We start from the raw sequence: 22803 nt of genomic DNA, 5'->3' as shown, positions 1-22803 counted from the left end.
GTTTGAAGCTGGTGGACCAAAACAGAAAGCAACTTGGTCTACAACCCAAAGGACAACTGTGGGAATCATTGGAGTCAACATGTGCCATTATCCCTGTGGAACGCTTTTGACACCTTGTAGAGTCCATGCCCCAACGAATTAATTACAATGCAAAAATGTTAAACAAATCCTATGTGTAACACCTTTAATAAAATAAATAACTTAAAAAGTCACCATAATCAAGAGCACTCCATCACTCACACATGCACACACCGTCACACATCCTCAAAACCAAACACCATTTACATTTTAAAACACATTCACACACACACATGCACAGCATTGTAATTCCTTCCCACGGTGCACACCTAATGAACTTTGGAAGGTTGACTTTAACTTCAAGGGCCGGTTTCGGACCCAGACTAAGCTTAATCCTGGACTAAAAAGCATTTCCAATGGATACTCTTAAATAATCTTGTTTTTTAGTCCAGGATTAGGCTTAATCGTTGTCCAGGAAACCGCCCCGGGAGTACTGCTCTGTCTGGTTGTCCAGCACACCTTCTAACCCCACACTAAAAGACCCAGGTAAGGGACTGAACCAAACTAGTGATACATCCTCCAACCCAAAGACCAGGCCAAACTACCATCTCTATAGCACTGCTAGGTGAGACCGGAGGGTCCTGAGAGATCCAGGGGGTCTAGGTTGCTCCACCGCACTACACTTACTCACACACACATGGGGCGCTGCAACGCTGATAAAAGGCCACAGGCTTGGGGAGCGATGAGTGGTCCAGTGAGCACACAGTTCCAGCCCACATAGTTCAGTCTCCAGTCCAGTTCAGTTGGCCCCACTGGCGCCAGGCCCAGACTGATGAGAGGCGGGTGGGAAGTCGTAAGGGGAAAGGACAGAGGTTTTCTCCAGTGTTATGTGGCAGCGTCTCTAGTGATAAAGGGTACCTTGTCCTCTAAGTCCAACACACTCTGCATCTCCAGCTCAGAGCTGTCCCCCAGAGTTCCAGAGCCCCTCCCCAGGCCCCCGCGGGAGCCCCGCGCCCCCCTGCCCTGCCGACACAACCCCCTAAAGTCCAGGTTGGCCAGGGTCACCTCCAGGGTGTAGTACAGGGACCAGAAGAGAGCGAAGCAGCCCAGCAGTAGCAGAGACTACACAGAGACATGGTGATGGGGGAGAGGGGAAGAAATTACTAAATGAGGCATATTTATTTATTTGTTGTGTGTGTGTGTGTGTGTGTGTGTGTAACATACCTTGAGGCTGTTGGAGGTGAAAGGGCTGACAATGTCAGGGGGAATGTCCATGCCTGCAGGACAAGGCAGGGAGAAACTGCTGTCCAGATACTGCCCTCCCATAGCCTCCTCCACCACACTGTCAATCAAATCACACAACCAATCAATGCTCACATCCACAAAGGGAGCACCAATGACAAAACATCATTTTCCTTTAAAAATAGATGATCCAGAAACACATAATAATATAATTGATACATATTTTCTATTTATATAACCCAGGCTGCTGTTTTAACAGTGATGTGTTTCACCTGACCTCTGTCTCTCCTTGACCTCTTCGAAGGACAGAGAGGAGCCGTACAGAGTGAGCTTCCAGTGCTTCAGAGAGCCCAGGGGCAACGCAGGCTCTTCTGAAAGAAAGAAAGAAAGAAAGAAAGAAAGAAAGAAAGAAAGAAAGAAAGAAAGAAAGAAAGAAAGAAAGAAAGAAAGAAAGAAAGAAAGAAAGAAAGAAAGAAAGAAAGAAAGAAAGAAAGAAAGAAAGAAAGAAAGAAAGAAAGAAAGAAAGAAAGAAAGAAAGAGAGACAGAGACAGAGACAGAGAGAGGGGGGGAGAGATGATGATGAATAAATGAGCAGGAGAGAGCTCATACTGTAGCTGGGGTCATGTAGTGGTCAGTGGCAGGCAGGTGAATGACAGACAGACACAGACAGACAAAGACTAGCCCTTACTGTGGTCAGAGACTTGCAGCCTGTACTGGCCCTCGGCTCTCTCGCCCCAGCAGCGCACAGTGGAGAACGTCCAGTCAGAGTAACCCGAGGTATCCCTGGAGTAACACACAACAGCACAGAGGTAAGGATGTCAAAAAATGGGGGTGAGTGTTATATGTTGTACACATTTTTTAGAGTAAGTGAATACATGTAAAACTAAAATCAGCGTGTACATACACTACATGACCAAAAGTATGTGGACACCTTCTTATCGAACATCTCATTCCAAAATCATGGGCATTAATATGGAGTTGGTCCCCCCTTTGCTGCTATAACAGCCTCCACTCTTCTGGGAAGGTTTTCCACTAGATGTTGGAACATTGCTGCGGGGACTTGCTTCCATTCAGCCACAAGAGCATTAGTGAGGTCGGGCACTGATGTTGGGCAATTAGGCCTGGCTCGCAATCGGTGTTCCAATTCATCCCAACGTTGTTCGATGGGGTTGAGGTCAGGGTTCTGTGCAGGCCAGTCAAGTTCTTCCACACCGATCTCGAAAAATAATTTCTGTATGGACCTCGCTTTGTGCATGGGGGCATTGTCATGCTGAAACAGGAAAGGGCCTTCCCCAAACTGTTGCCACAATGTCATTGTATGCTGTAGCGTTAAGATTTCCCTTCACTGGAACTAAGGGGCCTAGCACAATGCATGAAAAACAGCCACCAAACTTTACAGTTGGCACTACGCATTCGGGCAGGTAGCGTTCACCTTGGCATCCGCCAAACACAGATTCGTCCTTGGGACTGCCAGATGGTGAACAGTGATTCATCACTCCAGAGAACGCGTTTCCACTGCTCCAGAGTCCAATGGCGGCAAGCTTTACACCACTCCAGCTAACGCTTGGCATTGCGCATGGTGATCTTAGGCTTGTTTGTGGCCATGGAAACCCATTTCATGAAGCTCCCAACGAACAGTTCTTGTGTTGACGTTGCTTCCAGAGGCAGTTTGGAACCCGGTAGTGAGTGTTGCAACAGAGGACAGATGATTTTTACGTGCTACGCGCTTCAGCACTCGGCGGCCCCGTTCTGTGAGCTTGTGTGGCCTACCACGTCACGGCTGAGCCGTTGTTGCTCCTAGACGTTTCCACCTCACAATAACAGCACTTACAGTTGACCGGGGCAGCTCTAGCAAAGCAGATATTTGTTGGAAAGGTGGCACCCTATGACGGTGCCACGTGAAAGTCACTGAGGTCTTCAGTAAGGCCATTCTACTGCCAATATTTGGCTATGGAGATTGCATGGCTGTGTGCTCAATTTTATACACCTGTCAGCAACGGGTGTGGCTGAAATAGTCAAATCCACTAATTTAAAAGGTGTGTCAACATACTTTGGTATATATAGTGTATCTGTGTACTGTTATTACTGCACTGCTGGAGATAGAAACAAGCATTTCGCTGCACCTGCGATAACATATGCAAATCTGTAAGCGACCAATAAGCTTTCATTTGGTTTTTGCGTGTGCGTGCGCAAACTCACGTGTCCAGAGCACGGCGTGCCCCGATGAGTGAGGACATGCCACTGGGGCAGAGCAGCACAATCTCCACGTTGCCGCGGCGAGAATGGGCCAGCGTCAAGGTGACAGACACGTGCTCCAAGGTCTGCATCCCGGACTGTCTGAGGTCAGCTGCAGTGACTGGGGTGAGAGGAGCACAGAGATCCTAATAAATGACTAATGTCCTTCTATAGGAATGGCAGAGTGAGGGGGAGAGCAGATGAGCCTATGAAAACTACATATAACAGTGAAGGGTCGACGTGATTGAACTTTACTCTTGTAGCCAATAGGTCCAATCTTAATTAAAGGCCATTTAAGGACATTACATTTAGTGTGAATCTTTTATTTTCCCACTGAGTTAAGAACTTTGTATATGCATCTGCTCCAGGCACTCCTCAGACATTCCCAGACACCTGCAATCTTGTTTTTGCCTCTGTTCAAGGTCATGTTGCATCACTGTACTCATGTTTAATTGAAAGTTGTTGAAAGTGTCATCAGTCTCATATTACCCAATGTCTGTTATGATGCATGTCTTCTTCATTCAGAATTACTATATATTGTCTTAGCAATTGTATCAGGTGCCTGTTCAGACATTCAAATAAATTTTGTGAACTTGATGACTGCTGTCTGAATGGTCTCATTTTACACCAAAATCTCCCCCCGAAGCCTTCAACAGTTTCACTACACCATCCACTGTGCAATGGCCCTCTTGCTGATATTCTACAGCCAATTCTTGTTCTTCATTGTATAGTAAAACGTGCACACCCACGCACCCACCCACCTACCCCAGAGGAATACTATATGTCTCAGTCCTAGAATATGCACAAAGAGCAGACAGACTTGTAGTCCCTCACAGCGGAGTCACCCTCCTCCCTTCCTCTCTGGATTCCTGACCTGCAGCAGCAGCGTACTGTAATTCAATGGCATTTCCCTCATCCCCTGTTTGCTAATGGGCCTTAATGCTCCATTACCATGTAGGGAAAAACACTTCCCCAGGCCAAGGAAGGAGAGGAAGAGAGAGGGATATACAAAGGTGTGGAGGGAGAGATACTGGGGGTGAAGGGGGGCAGAGAGAGGGGTAGAGTGTATATGGGTAGAGTAGGATGGAGGGAGGGAGGGAGGGAGGGAGGGAGGGAGGGAGGGAGGGAGGGAGGGAGGGAGGGAGGGAGGGAGGGAGAAAAGGACTTCTTGGAGTCCAGCCATCTTCTTCCAAACGTACAGGAGTCGACTCGTAAGAGTTCCTCAGAGACCCTCCCACACAGACAGTGACCTTTGATGAGAATCTCACTCTTCATCCACATAATCACGACTGATGGGTCTTAAGAGTGCGTTACTGCCTTTTCATACAAGTTATATATTAAATCAAGCACAAACATGTTGCATCCCAAATGCTCCAGCTCTGAAATGATATCATCTTTTTCACTAATATCTAGGTCTGCATAATCAACTCAGTAAAGCAAAATCAATACAATGGCGGTAAATGGATCTTAAATATCACGTCAAAGGCTCTGGCTATGCTCTGTCTGTATTATTCTCTCCCTCTCTGACACACACACACACACACACACACACACACACACACACACACACACACACACACACACACACACACACACACACACACACACACACACACACACACACACACACACACACACACACACACACACACACACACACACACACACACACACACACACACACACGGAACAAGGGAAGATAAATAAGCCAGTGATTTGTCTGCATCCCAAATGGCACCCTAACCCTACATATTTGCATTACTTTTGATCAGAGCCCTATGAGCCCGGGTCAAAAGCAATGCACTATAAAAAAGACTGCCATTTGGGATGCACAGTTTGAATGGCAGAGGTTGTAATCAACGCTGGCCTGGCATGTACCCCATACATTCCTCTCCTGACATTTAGCGCAAACATCTTAGACATTTTCAACTTTTTGCACTTTGAACAACTGTTTTTATTTTCAATAACAACACACCCCTATCTTTGGGGAATCCAACGTTTGGGACTGAACACTCTAGTCTTCCCTTTTCACATGGGAAGAAAATAGTGCTCATACTAACCGCTGGACCTTAAGCTAACAGACCGGCCAAAACACATAGCAACAAGGACAACAAATAGCCTAGCGATAGAGTAGTTTAACACAACCACCTGCTTCATGTATCGTTGGGAATAACCAACACAAGCTTATTTCAATTCATGTAAATAGAATTTCCATGTATAAATACAAAGTCGATTTAAATCTCGAATTTCATTAATTCAAAACACATTTCACTTGGACTAAAACATTTAGCCTTTGTCAGCAACTCTTCCTCTGCTTTGTCCTTAGAAACCCTAGTCACGTGAGACTGGACACACACGGCTGTGCTGCAGCAGGGAAACACACTGCTTCTGGCTCTGCTCCTGACCACAGAACAGGCAACACACAGGCTGCATACGCTGGGCCAGGAGGGAAGAAGAGAGAGGGAGGGAGGAGGAACGAATACAGATATCTCTGCTCTGATGAGGTCACTGTGTGTGTGTCAGAGAGGGAGAAAGGAAGAGAGAGAGAGAGAGAGAGAGAGAGAGAGAGAGAGAGAGAGAGAGAGAGAGAGAGAGAGAGAGAGAGAGAGAGAGAGAGAGAGAGAGAGAGAGAGAGAGAGAGAGAGAGAGAGAGAGAGAGAGAGAGAGGGGGAAGGGAGGGGAGTGAACGTAGGGATGTGTTCTCTACTCCATAGTTTAGTTAGTGTGCCCAGTGACAGGGAGACTCTGAAGAACATTGCCTAATAAGGGCAGACTACTGATTGCCTGTTGGGTGGGTCTCTCAGGAGAACACTGACAGAGAGAAGAGAAACAGCAAATACTCAGACTTGCATATTACAAGACTTGCTTGCTCATTCTCTCTCTCTCACTCACACATACCACACATACACACACAAACTACCAACCGTTCCAGGTTAGGTTGAGTTGCTCCGGATAGGCTGGGATAAGCTCCTCCTCCTTCAGCACTGGGCTCTGATAGGACACTAGGAACGGCACCATCTCCCACACCTGATTAATACACACACACACACACGCACAAAAACAACAGACTTTTCACATGTATACCTTCCAGGTTTTCTTTAGTGAGCAGCTGAAAGAGAATCCCTACCACTCCTAACTGTATCTGTAGTGTAGTTGGTTAAGCTTGACATGAACGTGCTGCTGAGACATTAGGAAGGGAATGGGTGACGTGAGGTGGTACCTTGGCAGCGTTGACCAGCCTCCAGGCGTTGAGCAGGCCGAAGCCGTGCTGGTGACTGTGGTGGAAGCCCGCTCCATTGATTTTCCAGTCTCCTTGCACATCATACTACAGAAACACACACACACACACAATTAGGAACTGTATGTGCCTGTGTAGCAATGATACAGTACATAAAGGTGAGTCATACAGTGAGGTCCAAAAGTATTGGGACAGTGACTAATGTTTTGTTGTTTTGGCTCTGTACTTCAGCAATTGGAATGATACAATGACTATGAGGTTAACGTGCAGGCTGTCAGCTTTAATTTGATGGTATTTTCATCCATATCGGGTGAACCGTTTAGAAATTAGAGCACTTTTTGTACATAGTCCTACCATTTTAGGGGACCAAAAGTATTGGGACAAATATCATACCCCCCATTATTATTACATTTACATTTACGTCATTTAGCAGACGCTCTTATCCAGAGCGACTTACAAATTATGTTATTGTAATGGTGAGAGATTAGTATGTCTTGGGGGTATGATCTTGGTGCCTATAACTTTCTCACTCATCATTATTCACGATTCATTCAGGATTATCTGTAATCATGTTAGAATCCACATTAATGTAGAAGTGTTTAGAAACATATTCTATTCTTATTTACAATAAAAGTGACTCTAAAATGACACAATACATTATTTACCATTCATTTCTATTGGGCACAAAATAATCTGAAACACAATCAAAACAAACTGCAAATGAATCCAACAAATGTGTAGAGTCACAAGCTTGATGTAGTGACACCGTGCTATGAATATGGGGCCAAATACTTCACTTTTTACTACTTTAATATACCTATACACTGAGTACACCAAACATTAGGAACACCTTCCTATTATTGAGTTGCACCCCCCCTTTTGCCCTCAGAACAGCCTCAATTCATCAAGGCATGGACTCTACAAGGTGTCGAAAGCGTTCCACATGGATGCTGGCCCATGTTGACTCCAATGCTTCCCACAGTTGTGTGAAGTTGGCTGGATGTCCTTTGGGTGATGGACCATTCTTGATACACACGGGAAACTGTTGAGTGTGAAAAACCCAGCAGAGTTGCAGTTCTTGACACAAACTGGTACACCTGACCCCTACTACCATACCCCGTTCAAAGGCACTTCAATATTTTGTCTTGCCCATTCACCCTCTGAATGGCACACATACACAATCCATGTCTCAATTGTCTCAAGGCTTAAAAATCCTTCTTTAACCTGTCTCCTGCCCTTCATCTACACTGATTGACGTGGATTTAACAGGTGACATCATTAAGGGATCATAGCTTTCATCTGGATTCACCTGGTCAGTCTGTCATGGAAAGAGCAGGTGTTCTTAATGTTTTGTACACTCAGTGTAAGTTAATTTGTCCTGATACTTTTTGTCCCCTAAAATGGGGGGAAATTGCTGTAATTTCTAAATGATTCACCCGATATGGATGAAAATACCCTTAAATTAAAGCAATTAACCTCATAGTCACTGTATCATTTCAAATCCAAAGTGCTGGAGTACCGAGCCAAAACAACAAAAAATGTGTCACTGTCCTAATACTTTTGGAGCTCACTGTATATGTCTGCATGACCTTGAAGTGTGCTTGAGAGGGCATGTAGGTGATGTCACTCTGTTGTCATGTATATTGTACCTGTGTAGGTGATGTCACTCTGTTGTCATGTATATTGTACCTGTGTAGGTGATGTCACTCTGTTGTCATGTATATTGTACCTGTGTAGGTGATGTCACTCTGTTGTCATGTATATTGTACCTGTGTAGGTGATGTCACTCTGTTGTCATGTATATTGTACCTGTGTAGGTGATGTCACTCTGTTGTCATGTATATTGTACCTGTGTGGCTGTGTAGGTGATGATGTGCTGCACGTCTCTCCAGGTGAGACAGGGCCGGACCTGCAGCATCAGAGCCACCATGCCAGCCGCCAGGGGTGCCGCCGCCGAGGTGCCCGTGTGCCCGTCAGTACAGCCCGTGCCCTGCTGCAGTGACCAGTCTGACGTCACCTACACAGTACACACACACACACACACACACACACAGAAGAGTCATAAACATGTGTGCAGACAACACACCCTCTCACACTATTACAAACAGTCAGTGGTAAGGAGCTACGCAATGACTAGGGAGGAAAAGAGGGAAAAGCCAGAAAAAATGGATAGAGTTGGAGATAGAGGGGCTGAAGGAGGAGAAAAAGTAGAGAGAAGTGCTAAAACAGACAGACAGGAACGGGTGAAGGAGGGGAGAGAAGTGGAGGGAGAGAGAGAAATGTATAGGAACACAGGGACAGGGAGACGGCAGAGAGAAAGGGGCTGCTGATGAATTCACTGGTAAACATGATCTCTGCGAGGTGGGAAGAGAGGTAACGGATAAACATGCTATAAAAGGCATTAGGGTGCCATTTGGGACGTAGCCATATAATACAGATCCAGACCATGCAGTACAGATCCAGACCATGTAGTACAGATCCAGACCATGTAGTACAGATCCAGACCATGCAGTACAGATCCAGACCATGCAGTACAGATCCAGACCATGCAGTACAGATCCAGACCATGCAGTACAGATCCAGACCATGCAGTACAGATCCAGACCATGTAGTACAGATCCAGACCATGTAGTACAGATCCAGACCATGCAGTACAGATCCAGACCATGCAGTACAGATCCAGACCATGCAGTACAGATCCAGACCATGTAGTACAGATCCAGACCATGTAGTACAGATCCAGACCATGCAGTACAGATCCAGACCATGCAGACAGTGCTGTCTAAACAGCTTGTCTTTCACATGAGTATGGGTCCTCTCTGGAGCGTTGGTGACACAGACACACAGCTAGGGGTGTTTGATCATAGGTGACGACAGGCCTGGTTGGACACAAGAGAGGAGAGAGGACAGACAGTCTGACAGGAGTACTACAGGCTCTCTGCTATGGAGGGAAAGCGACGGAGGAAGAATCCAGACATATGTTAACTAGAACGCCTTCTCTCATTTAAAGCAGCTGTCAAAGCCATGAAAGCACAGAGCGGAGGAGAGAGCTCACAGACTTCAGCACTGCTCAACATCAAATGGGACCCATGTGTTGTGAATGTGATGAGGGAATGGTACATAGCAGTGGTAGCACTGTAGCATAGCACATGGCAGCTAGAGGTGGTTGGCTGGTGGGTGGATGCACTACTGGTCAAAGGTAGTGCACTATATAGGGAATAGGGTGCCATTTGGGACACACCCAGTATGTGCAGCGCACTCGTGCGACAGCGTAGAACAGCTCTAGCCTAGCCCTAACACCACTTGGCCTGGTGTTTAGTGGTGGATTTGGCTTTTCAGGAAGTCACGGATGCCAGTTGAGGGTTTTGACCCAGGGCTTACATCACCCGGCCAAACCATGTTACCCAGGAGATGGCAACAAACAGCAGCAAACAGAGAGCTTTGCCTGACAGCTCTCCTCTCTACCTTCCTAAAACCCTCTCCTTTGCCCACGCTCAAAACGCAGCTTCATATGATGCAAAATGCATCATACTGGCTTTATTTCTGTATTTTGAAAGTTATGCATCTTGAAAACTTTATTGCTGACATGCAACATATTCTGGGACTATATCAACAATGGACTAATGAAACAAATACCAAAAGATAGTTTTTGGGTGGAGTTTTCCTTTAACTCACTAGCCATCAATGTGTTCTCTTCTCTGCTTCATTCAAAGATGTCTGGCACAGTACAGTATCATCTGTTATTATCCGACTGTCTAACTTTCTCATCAATCTACAGTTGGGGTCAGAAGTTTACATACACTAAGTTGACTGTGCCTTTAAACAGCTTGGAAAATTCCAGAAAATGATGGCTTTAGAAGCTTCTGATAGGCTAATTGACATAATTTGAGTCAATTGGAGGTGTACCTGTGGATGTATTTCAAGGCCTACCTTCAAACTCAGTGCCTATTTGCTTGACATCATGGGAAAATCAAAAGAAATCAGCCAAGACCTCAGAAAGAAAATTGTAGACCTCCACAAGTCTGGTTCTTCCTTGGGAACAATATCCAAACGCCTGAAGGTACCACGTTCATCTGTACAAACAATAGTACGCAAGTATTAACACCATGGGACCACGCAGCCGTCATACCACTCAGGATGGAGATGCGTTCTGTCTCCTAGAGATGAACGTACTTGGGTGTGAAAAGTGCAAATCAATCCCAGAACAACAGCAAAGGACCTTGTGAAGATGCTGGAGGAAACAGGTACAGAATTATCTATATCCACAGTAAAACAAGTCCTATATCGACATAACCTGAAAGGCCGCTCAGCAAGGAAGAAGCCACTGCTCCAAAACTACCATAAAAAAGCCAGACTACGGTTTGCAACTGCACATGGGGACAAAGATCGTACTTTTTGGAGAAATGTCCTCTGGTCTGATGAAACAAAAATAGAACTGTTTGGCCATAATGACCATCGTTATGTTTGGAGGAAAAAGGGGGCTGCTTGCAAGCCGAAGAACACCATCCCAAACGTGAAGAACGGGAGTGGCAGCATCATGCTGTGGGGGTGCTTTGCTGCAGGAGGGACTGGTGCACTTCACAAAATAGATGGCATCATGAGGAAGGAAAGTTATGTGGTTATATTGAAGCAACATCTCAAGACATCAGTCGGGAAGTTAAAGCTTGGTAGCAAATGGGTCTTCAAAATAAATAATAAATAAATAATATGCTTTTTCTTTGATGGACAATGACCCCAAGCATACTCCCAAAGTTGTGGCAAAATGGCTTAAGGACAACAAAGTCAGGCAGAACTGAGAAAGCGTGTGTATGTCTTAAGGGCCAAGGCGCAACCAGTCTTTGTAAGGGGGATTCCATTCGTACCATGGTGCAGTTCACTGCAGGTGAGAATGCAGTCCAGACCAAACACAGGAAAAGCACCAGAGGTGCGCAGTATTATTGGCTGTTTGACTGCGAGCATTTAATGAAATGAAATGCACGCAGTACCATAACTTGGTATCTCTGAAACATTCTGTGAGTAGCAGCGCATTTATGAGCGCATCCGATGCAGATTAGGGGAGAGGGGGGCTATACCGGGGATATAGGCTATGGAATATAGCCTATTCAGGTCAGAGTTAGAGTGGCTATTGCGCTGTTTAGTCCCGCATGTTGTTGGAAGACTAAAGCAAAATAAATATTACATTTGGGATACACAAGTTATGCTTGTTGATAATCATAGAGCATTTTTCTCCAATAGACAAATAACAATTATAGTTTGTTTGACATTTGGCGATATGAAACCAAACAGACCAAATGAAAAAAATACAATGTAACAAATAACTCTGATTCGAACTATAGCTCAGAACTATGTGTGAAAACGCCCTAAATGGTGTGTGTGTTACTATCAGTACAGACTCACAATACTGCGTAGCGATCTGGCCCCACTGCTGAAGGTGACAGCCAGCATGGAGGCACACTCCTCAGCATAGAAGGGCATCTTCCCTTCCTCATTTACTGCTCCTACAAGAGACACACATACACACGATTAGAAACACTCAACACACAGACACAGAGACATATAACATTGCTCCTATTCACTTACCAATGGTAACAGTGTAGATTGAGTTAGCATAGCCATCGTAGTTGCAGTTGTCCTTGTATTGGCCCCCGTTGCCACTGGCGACGACAAAGATACTGCCGAAGCCCCTTCTGCCAGCAATAACTCCGTGCTGCAGCGCCGCCTTCCGGCAAAACAAGGAAACATTCGCTTCAGTTAGTCACACCTAGTAACTTCTTGTAGACTAATACAGCCAACCAGAGTATATAGCAACATTTTAAAATGGTTAACAAGGCTCCTCATTGGTGAGCAGCATTCACAGGCCTAGTCATACCTGAATATTCAATATTGAGTATAGAAAACATCAAGAACACCTGCTCCTTCCATGATATAGACTGACCAGGTGAATCCAGCTGAAAGCTATGATCCCTTATTGCTGTCACTTGTTAAATCCACTTCAAATCAGTGTAGATGAAGGGGAGGAGACCGGTAAAATTGGAGTCAACATGGGCCAGCATCCCTGTGGAATGCTTTCAACAGCTGTAGAGTCCATGCCCCAACGAGACTGTTCTGAGGTGTTTCTAATGTTTGTGTACTCAGTGTATGACACTATAATCATAGAATTATATGATCACTATGTGTGTATACCTCCATTCTTAGGTTTGTGAAAAGCTGGAAGCCGCAGCTATCATGCATTTCTATTAGACCATGAGGACTGGCTGAGGGGATTTGGTAGTTCTGATTCATTTCCACAGTGCCTGCCAAAGCCATTCAGGGAGTGAGGAACACCTAGGCAACGAACATGACCAGAAAAAGCCAGACACTCTGTCTCGAGTCAGAGTGTGTGTGTGTGTGTGTGTGTATGTGCATGCATGTGTGTAAGGGATGTGCTTTCTCTTTTTTCACACAAACTGTGCCCTGTAGTGCAACAGTATACTGCCCTCTGCTGGTACAGAAGAGTGGTGCAGAAATGCATTTTCATAATGCATTTCTATAAAGAGACTAGGACTGGCAATACGTGTTAGAAATGGGTTGTGTGGAGTAACGCATGTTGTATCCACGCTAACCTTGCCCAAGGGGTGTGGTCCATCGACAGTGCGGCCATCATCATCAGGACCCCAACTGAGGAGGAGGAGGAAAGAGGAGAGGACAGTTGAGACACATTTTTCCTATAGCCACTGAAGAGCACCGTGGGAAAAGTCTAGAGAGAGAGAAGGGCATATCTTTATAACCATGCATAGAGCTGTGGTTGGCTGTATATTCCTGTTAGTAGTTTGCTTTATGCTGAGATTATAAGCAAACCAAGCATGTTCAGAGTCATGTGAGGCTGAGCTGTACACGGTTGTACCTGCAGCTGTAGACATCGTTGATCTGGTAGTGCTTGTTGAAAGCCACTGCCTCCATACTGTCTGTGAGCGGCCCATCCAGGACTCTGATACCTGAACAGACAAAACATGACGTGAAGAAAGGACTTCAAAACATAAGAATTTCATAGCACCATCTACATAACTAGGGCCATGAGATTTTCCTCAGCACCTGACGAGACCAGGGTTGTATTCACTAGGGGCCCGATTCAGACTTAGGAAATGTATGCCTTTCCTACACGTTTTGATTTAAGCACTTCTCAGTATTTGGTATTCAGACTTACCTTATGCAGGTGCGAAATGAGCTCTTTGGGAGTGGCTCCATTATGCGCACTGAATACATTTAATGAAACTGCTGAAAACCCTCCCACTTGCTGGCCAACAGATTTCCTCATGGAGTTTTCATTCAATGGGGTTTTCAGTACATGTATCTAAAGCCATCCCTTTAAAATACTGTGTACCTTTAATTTGAATTTTCTCGACTGACAATATAACATATAGAGAGAAAGGGTTCCGAATATTAGGGATCAATAAAAGAAAGCAACAATTGGTCGATTTGAAAATACTCTAATATTGTAGAAAATTTAGGCTTAGAAAAGTATTTATGAATCATAAAAAAACAGGTTTGGAGACCCTTTACGCACAAAATATATGGTTTGATTCATCCTGAAAGTTGCCATATTCAAATTGTTCAATCCATAAAATATTGGAAGGTGAGAAAAGTGTAAAACAGGAGTTGACCAATAGTCCTATAAACCTACCCTACTAATCATGGAACTGTATGACAACGATCCAGTCATTGTGAACTGTGCACCGGGCTCAAACGGTGTGTGGTATGAGTTCCATAATGATTGAAATAATAGGCTAACATGTCCCAAATTACTGCACAACGTTAGCCTAATATGTTCCACTATTGCTAGCAATCCTCAGAAACAACTACACGGACATGACAGAGGAAAGAATGGTAAACGGAACTGAATGGAATGATGAAAACTGTAGGCTACAAATTGAAGGAAACTAACACTAAAATGGCAGTTATACATGTATGTGGGAATTACTGACAGTGGCTACCGATAGTGGCTAATATTTAGCATGATACAAATTAAAGAAAAACTGAGAATAGCCTGTGCATATAATTAAAACATTCTAGAGCGCATAAATCAACTCGGTAGGTTTGGTGCTACAGAAGCCTATAGCTTGGGTCTCCAAATTTCATCCACGCAAATTATGACGAACGGCAAAGCTAATTATAGCCTACTTCACTGTATACAGTGCATTCGGAAAGTATTCAGACCCCTTGACTTTTACCACATTTTGTTACTTTACAGCCTTATTCTAAAATGAATTAAATTAAATAAATCCTCATCAATACCCCATAATGACAAAGCGAAAACAGGTTTTTAGACATTTTTGCAAATGTATTACAAATAAAAAACAGAAATAACTTATTTACATAAGTATTCAGACCCTTTGCTATGAGACTTGAAATTGAGCTCAGGTGCATCCTGTTTCCATTGATCCTCTTAGAGAAGTTTCTACAAGTTTCTACAACTTGATTGGAGTCCACCTGTGGTAAATTCAATTGATTGGACATGATTTGGAAAGGCACACACCTGTCTTATAAGGTCCCACAGTTGACAGTGCATGTCAGAGCAAAAACCAAGCCATCAGGTTGAAGGAATTGTCCGTAGAGCTCCAAGACAGGATTGTGTCGAGGCACAGATCTGGGGAAGTGTACCAAAACATTTCTGCAGCATTGAAGGTCCCCAAGAACACAGTGGCCTCCATCATTCTTAAATGGAAGAAGTTTGGAACCACCAAGACTAGAGCTGGCCGCCAGGCCAAACTGAGCAATCGGGGGAGAAGGGCCTTGGTCAGGGAGGTGACTAAGAACCCGATGGTCACTCTGACAGAGCTCCACAGTTCCTCTGTGGAGATGGGAGAACCTTCCAGAAGGACAACCCTCTCTGCAGCACTCCATCAATCAGGCCTTTATGGTAGAGTGGCCAGACGTAAGACACTCCTCAGTAAAAGGCATATGACAGCCTGCTTGGAGTATGCCAAAGGGCACCTAAATTACTCTCAGACCATGAGAAACAAGATGCTCTGGTCTGATGAAACCAAGATTGAACTCTTTGGCCTGAATGCCAAGCGTCACGTCTGGAGGAAACCTGGCACCATCCCTACGGTGAAGCATGGTGGTGGCAGCATCATGCTGTGGGGATGTTTTTCAGCGGCAGGGATTGGGAGACTAGTCAGGATCGAGGGAAAGATGAACGGAGCAAAGTACAGAGAGATCCTTGATGAAAACCTGCTCCAGAGTGCTCAGGACCTCAGACTGGGGCGAAGGTTCACCTTCCAACAGGACAACGATCCTAAGCACACAGCCAAGACAATGCAGGAGTGGCTTCGCGACAAGTCTATGAATGTCCTTGAGTGGCCCAGCCTGAGCCCGGACTTGAACCCAACCGTACATCTCTGGAGAGACCTGAAAATAGCTGTGCAGCGATGCTCCCTATCCAACCTGACAGAGCTTAAGAGGATCTGCAGAGAAGAATGGGAGAAACTCCCCAAATACAGGTGTCCCAAGCTTGAAGCGTTATACTCAAGAAGACTCGAGGCTGTAATCGATGCCAAAGGTGCTTCAACAAAGTACTGAGTAAAGGGTCTGAATACTTATGTAAATGTGATATATCTTTTTCTTTTTTTTTAGCAAACCTTTCTAAAAACCTGTTTTTGCTTTGTCATTATGGGGTATTGTGTGTAGATTGATAAGGGGGGAAAACAATTTAATACATTTTAGAATAAGGCTGTAACGTAACAAAATGTGGAAAAAGTCAAGGGGTCTGAATACTTTCTGAATGCACTGTAAAAGGGGCCTAAATACATGTCATGTTGATTTTATTTTCAGTTTGCTTCTATGACTGGTTTCACAGTCTCTAGCAATAATCTAAAACAATTGCTATTTGCAATTACAATCCCCTTCTTCAAACGGATTACTCATTTATCTAGCGCTTATCAATTTATACATTACCATGCATGGAGAATGATATTATTTATATCAGAAATAGTTTATGTTTTTCCACTTGGAACCGACAGGTGCTCTACCTTATTCATGGGTTCCTTGCGCGTAACGGTGGTGGAGCTATGAGGGAATTAAGTCAAGGTCAGAATACGGCGTACACCTCTGCCACCTCAATTTCTATGATACCCACCCCAAGCGTTTAGCTGGCTGTCACATGTGTTTCCTAATGCTCAAGTTCAAGATCAGAATACTCGTTGAGAGAAAAGTGCATAAAAAGGGAATAAACTTCCATTTATGCACGGGTAACTTGGGTCTGAATTCCCCCCTAGGCACCAAACTAAAGAAAACTGATGAACACAAATGTTCATTTTCCGTGCAAAACTATTTGCTACGGTTTGCACTAATGAATACAACCCCGTCACAATAACCAAGCTTTCCAAACACACAACGTACCTGCCACTTTACTGCCATAGGCCACGCCCACAGCGCAGAAGCTGTTGTTGGAGACAGCAGCGATCTCCCCGGCGCAGCGCGTGCCGTGGTGGTTGTCACTGCGGGCGTCCGGGTGGGGCATGGGGTCTGGGTCGTTGGAGTTCAAGTCATAACTGCCCTCTGGACTCTAAAGGGACAGAATGAAGCACAAGAACATTTGTATTTGGGAAGACTAAAGCATGTGAATTTGGAAAAGAACATACTACATGATGACAAAAGCAAAAAGCTTTAAAAAGAAAGAAATTATGCTCCCAAATATTTTATGGGTATAGCAACCAACGTTTTGGCACACAGTGCCTTCTTCAGAGCATTGAACCCTAACCCTGAAGAAGGCACTGCGTGCGGGAACGTTGGTTGCGATACCCATGAAATATTTGGGAGCATAATTACAGTACACAACTTACTTTCTTTCTTTTTATAGTTTACTCTCCGTTAGTCAGAACCTCTACAAAATATTTTGTGGTGTGCGTCAGCTTATGCCTTTTAATGGCAAAAAGCTTAAAAGGAAATAGGCCTAGATGTGGCCAGCATGAAACTCACATAGTTTGGCTGAATATCCTGGAGGGTGTGCTGAACCCCATCGTCCACGACCACCACTGTCACCCCTGTCCCTGTGATGTTGCGCTCCCATACACCAGTCACATTGATGTCCATGCCCGGCCTGACATCGTTGTGCTGCGGGCGGGTGGAGAGGAGGAAGAAAGAGTGGATGGAGGAGGAGAAGAGCGGGGAAGTGACAGGTTAGAGTCGAAGACATTGTTCGTTAGCAAATGAGGAATGAAAATAAACGTGGCATATAGCCGACTCAGTTAAAAAAGTACTGTGCATTCTTACAGATCTGAATATTCTATAGGCTAAAATGTGCAGTAAGTAAATCTAAATGTTGCTTTGCTATGAAACAGTTCTGAAGACAAATAAAAGATAAGACAAATTACGCCTAATTCTCACCAGGTGCCACTGTAAGGGGTATCTGGGGTCGTTGAAGGCCATTGCCCTCTTGGAGCGGCTGAGGACATGCTCCTGGGAGTGCCAGAGCACATGAGGGTGGGCTGCCAGCACGTCCCCCGGCCTGCCCTCCTCCTCGGACCCGGCACAGAACAGGTAATGGCCCTCCAGCTGCCCTATCTGGCCCCTGTTCTCCAGGCCTGCCTGCTCAGCCACCCTGCTGGCCAGCTCGTACAGGCTGGTGCCTTCAGCCTCCAGCAGCTCTGAGTCTGTGTGCAACCGGACGGCCCAGGACTGGCCCGGCCCACAGGAGGGGGGAGGAGCCAGGGGAGGGGCGGACGTGTGGAGGGTATGAACAGTCAGGAGGAGCATAGGGGTCAGGCCCAGGAGGAGCAGGAACAAGGGGGGTGAACCCATGGCAACACAGGCACGTGCTCAACGCAAGTTCTGCTCCGTCTCCACATTAGGACCTGCAGCCTGAGGAGACAGAGTGGTGAGGAGTAGAGAAGGTAGCTGAACACACAGAAGAGGGAGCGATGGCTCCACTGCAATGTGGTATTCAAAAGGCAGTAGCGAGATTTCACAACAACAGCCTAGTTCTCATATTCAACAGCCCTCAAAGTAATGCACTGGTACAAATCCTTCATTGGCACACTGTTCATATCAGAACTCCAGCCAATCACTGCACCAGCCCTATATAACATTGTGCTGTTAATGACACTAACACTGGAGAGGCGGCTGGTACTTGTTGTACCATATCCATGTGACACTACAATCCTGCTAATGATAGGCTAGTCTAACCACAGAATAGAAGGACAAATCCATGTAGCATATGAATCAACTCAAGTTCTACAAAATGCCAAAGCCATCTCGGGCAACGCATATTTTGCTGAGTATTGACATGTCCTTTTTCTCTGTTAGGAAAGAATAGTACTATAACCCGACTAAGACAACCCATGTGTGTTATTCATGTTACAGCACACACAGACTTCTCCTGACACGATTTCACACAAATATTGTTGTTTTTTACTGGGTGCGGACAGAGGCCATTTGAACCCACTTGTACACACTTTGTCAAGCTTGTAAATTAAGATGAGATAATTTAGTTTTCAAAGCAGAATAAGCTAGGCTACATCAACAAAGGGAAAGACTTGGGTTGTCATTTCTGGGTCGTTCAACAAGTTATTCCAAAGACATCAACACTTGGGCAGGGATAGCCCATTCATAGACGCTAAATAGGGTTAGGGTTCCCACACGGCCATATTTCCATGCTACAGCACTTGTTTATGGAAAACAGACGGAAGACATGTGAAACGTTTGTGGGAGCCGAGGAGAGGGTTGGGAAACCCTGCTTTAATCCATTATGGGGCTAGGGCAAGGTCAACAGTGTCATTAATCAGTAGTAAAGAAATTGAGTATGGATATCAATGTTGACAGATGTTCACACTTTTACACATTTTAAGAAAAACATGTTAGGCCTACTTCTACGAAACTAGCTAGTTAACTCAGCCTCCTATCTCCCAATTCCAAAATAAATTGAATCAACTTGACATAGCTAGTTAGCTAACGTTAGATGGCTAGATATCATACACCGATGTAAAACCCCAATGTTGCTTGTTTCGAAAGTGTAGTTATCTGTACAGTAACGTAGGCTAGCTCGTTACTCCTAGCTAGCTACTGTAGTTAGCTGCAGTCCTAGCTAACGTTACAGTACAGCAGTTTGGAAGCTCGTTTCATAACAGACAGCGACGGAAACAAAATAGCGAAACACATAGCTAACTGTATTTTTGTTATTCAACAGCTAATTAGCTATGTAAATAGCCAGAGAACTCCTTAGTTAATCTTCCTACACTAGCTATAAACTGACAGTATGGCTCAAGTGACAAGCGGATGTTGTTGTCAGAGCTAGCCAGCTAACGTTAGCTAGCCCTCAACACGCAAGCAAGTACTATAATCACATGGCTAAATTTCATACTGATTTATGTATTTTACCTTTTCGTCGAAGTCTTTATTCTACAGTTTATTTGTGGACGACAATTTCATTTACGATAGCTATTTGGCTGTCACCTGAGAGACTGTCACTTCCGCAACAACTTCGCCGTCTATAATTTGTTTCTCCACTTGGGGGAGATCTAGTCTGTTATTATGTGTACCAGTATGTTTAGCCATCATTGCACTCCTTGTCATGCTAAACAGACTGGTACCCAGGCTGAGACCTAGGTAGGTTAACAGGTGGTTGAAATGTACAGATCTCTCACAGCTAGATAATCATAACCTCTAGGAATTATTAAGTTGCTACATACATTTTTAGACTTTTAAATGAATGATATATTCCCATTTATTCTTCCAAAATATAACTTAAGTTATTGGTTATTCTAATCATGATACTGCAGTATTTGGTATTTTACTTAGAGACCTTCAGTATTTTCAACCTACATGAAATGTGGCAATACAAGATGCAGGATTGATTTACACAATAGTGACATTATAAGTCCAGATGTCTGTATCCCGCTCATCAGGGAAGGGGAATTAATCTCATGACACAGATTCAGTTATATTTGTTACTTTATTTATTGGTAGTCTGTGGTCAGTGCAGTGTCAGGTGCATCTGACAGATATACATTTCAGATGTATTTACAGCAGGTCGATGAAAGTAGAATCTGTCCCTCATTGAGACAGTTTACTATTGTGTTCATTTACATAAAATCATCTCAAAACTATTTATATTCAAGCGCACCATGGGGATAGTGCAGTTGACTGGGGCACATGAATGTGTGTTACTGTCCGGGTCTGTGTCGGTGAGTTTTTGTATGTGAGCTGTTAAGGGGTTGGCTGAGATGTTCAAGCTATTTGGAGGTTTTGAAGACCTCTGTATGAGTGGGAGAATCATTGCGTGTGTGTGTGTGCGTGCAAGTGTGTGTCCGTGCTTGTCTTTTTGTGTGAATTAGTACATTCACTAGCAGTGAGGTGATGTACCAACTTAATCAACAAGAGCCATATAAAAGTGTCATATCTGATATTAACTGTATTAAATACATAATCTAAGCTTCTTAATGTACACCAAGTAACATGGCTTCACCATAAAAGTTCATTGCATCTGATATTTGAGTGCTAATTTTACTCTCTTGAAAAGTTCACCCAGTTAGCACTCATGATTAGCGTTCCTTAGCTGGTACTGTTGATGTAAAATCAAACAAATCAAATATATTCAATAATCAGGTCCATCCTTAAATTCTAGATCACCTAATTTGTATATGTGATCCATAAACCATAAACACACATTCATACATACATACATACACTACCGGTCAAAAGTTTTAGAACACCTACTCATTCAAGGGTTTTTCTTTATTTTTACTATTTTCTACATTGTAGAATAATAGTGAAGACATCAAAACTATGAAATAACACATATGGAATCATGTAGTAACCAAAAAAGTGTTAAACATATCCAAATATATTTTTATATTTGAGATTCTTCAAATAGTCACTCTTTGCCTTGATGACAGCTTTGCACACTCTTGGCATTCTCTCAACCAGCTTCATGAGGTAGTCACCTGGAATGCATTTCAATTAACAGGTGTGCCTTCTTAAGAGTTCATTTGTGGAATTTCTTTCCTTCTTAATGCGTTTAAGCCAATCAGTTGTGGTGTGACAAGGTAGGGGTGGTATACAGAATATATCCCTATTTGGTAAAAGACCAAGTCCATATTATGGCAAGAACAGCTCAAATAAGCAAAGAGAAATGACAGTCCATCATTACTTTAAGACATGAAGGTCAGTCAATAGGGAACATTTCAAGAACTTTTAAAGTTTCTTCAAGTGCAGTTGCAAAAACCATCAAGCGCTATGATGAAACTGGCTCTCATGAGGACTGCCACAGGAAAGGAAGTTCATGAGAGTTACCAGCCTCAGAAATTGCAGCCCAAATAAATGCTTCACAGAGTTCAACTAACAGACACATCTCAACATCAACTGTTCAGAGGAGACTGTGTGAATCAGGCTTTCATGGTCGAATTGCTGCAAAGAAATCATTACTAAAGCTCACCAATAATAAGAAGAGACTGGTTCCAACTGCCGTGTCATTGTGAGACGCGGTGTGGGTGAATGGATGATCTCCGCATGTGTATTTCCCACCGTAAAGCATGGAGGAGGAGGTGTTATGGTGTGGGGGTGCTTTGCTGGTGACACTGTTTGTGATTTATTTAGAATTCAAGGCACACTTAACCAGCATGGCTACCACAGCATTCTGCAGCAATACGCCATCCCATATGGTTTGGGCTTAGTGGGACTATCATTTGTTTTTCATCAGGACAAAGACCCAACACACCTCCAGGCTGTGTAAGGGCTATTTTACCAAGAAGGAGAGTGATGGAGTGCTGCATCAGATGACCTGGCCTCCACAATCCCCCGACCTCAACCAAATTGAGATGGTTTGGGATGAGTGAAGGAAAAGCAGCCAACATGTGCTCAGCATATGTGGGAACTCCTTCAAGACTGTTGGAAAAGCATTCCAGTTGAAGCTGGTTGAAATAATGCCAAGAGTGCGCAAAGATGTCATCAAGGCAAACAGTGGCTATTTGAAGAATCTCAAATATAAATTATATTTTGATTTGTTTAACACTTTTTTGGTTACTGCATGATTCCATATGTGTTATTTCATAGTTTTGATGTCTTCACTATTATTCTACAATGTAGAAAATAGTAA

General features: G+C 44.1%; 1 protein-coding gene across 1 annotated transcript; it reads right to left on the bottom strand.

Annotated features, from left to right (window-relative positions):
- Positions 1–220: 220 nt before the first annotated feature.
- Positions 221–20190, bottom strand: LOC121557195 (proprotein convertase subtilisin/kexin type 7-like). Its single transcript, XM_041871034.2, has 16 exons — positions 20088–20190; positions 18099–18572; positions 17691–17825; positions 17112–17277; positions 13618–13708; positions 13337–13391; positions 12315–12453; positions 12132–12232; positions 8584–8751; positions 6717–6821; positions 6421–6523; positions 3461–3617; positions 1950–2044; positions 1538–1631; positions 1243–1360; positions 221–1140 (listed from the first exon to the last, which is right to left on the bottom strand). Exons 2-16 carry the CDS (start codon positions 18510–18512, stop codon positions 904–906), a joined length of 2178 nt encoding a protein of 725 aa, XP_041726968.2. The 5' UTR covers positions 18513–18572; positions 20088–20190; the 3' UTR covers positions 221–903.
- Between the last annotated feature and the right edge of the window lie 2613 nt (positions 20191–22803).

The sequence above is a fragment of the Coregonus clupeaformis genome, chromosome 5 (assembly GCF_020615455.1).
Source record: "Coregonus clupeaformis isolate EN_2021a chromosome 5, ASM2061545v1, whole genome shotgun sequence".
In the NCBI taxonomy this organism is placed as follows: Eukaryota; Metazoa; Chordata; class Actinopteri; order Salmoniformes; family Salmonidae; genus Coregonus; species Coregonus clupeaformis.
Note: the sequence above shows the minus strand (reverse complement) of the source record. Positions and strands in the feature narration are given on the sequence as shown.

What these genes read in the sequence shown, in the direction of transcription:
- LOC121557195 (XM_041871034.2), bottom strand. Translation starts at nt 18,512, where the DNA reads ATGGGTTCACCCCCCTTGTTCCTGCTCCTCCTGGGCCTGACCCCTATG. An exon ending in ACCCCTTACAGTGGCACCTG is followed by an intron (nt 17,826 to 18,098) that starts GTGAGAATTAGG and finishes ACCCGCCCGCAG; the next exon opens with CACAACGATGTCAGGCCGGG. An exon ending in GAGGTCAAGGAGAGACAGAG is followed by an intron (nt 1,361 to 1,537) that starts GTCAGGTGAAAC and finishes TTTGATTGACAG; the next exon opens with TGTGGTGGAGGAGGCTATGG.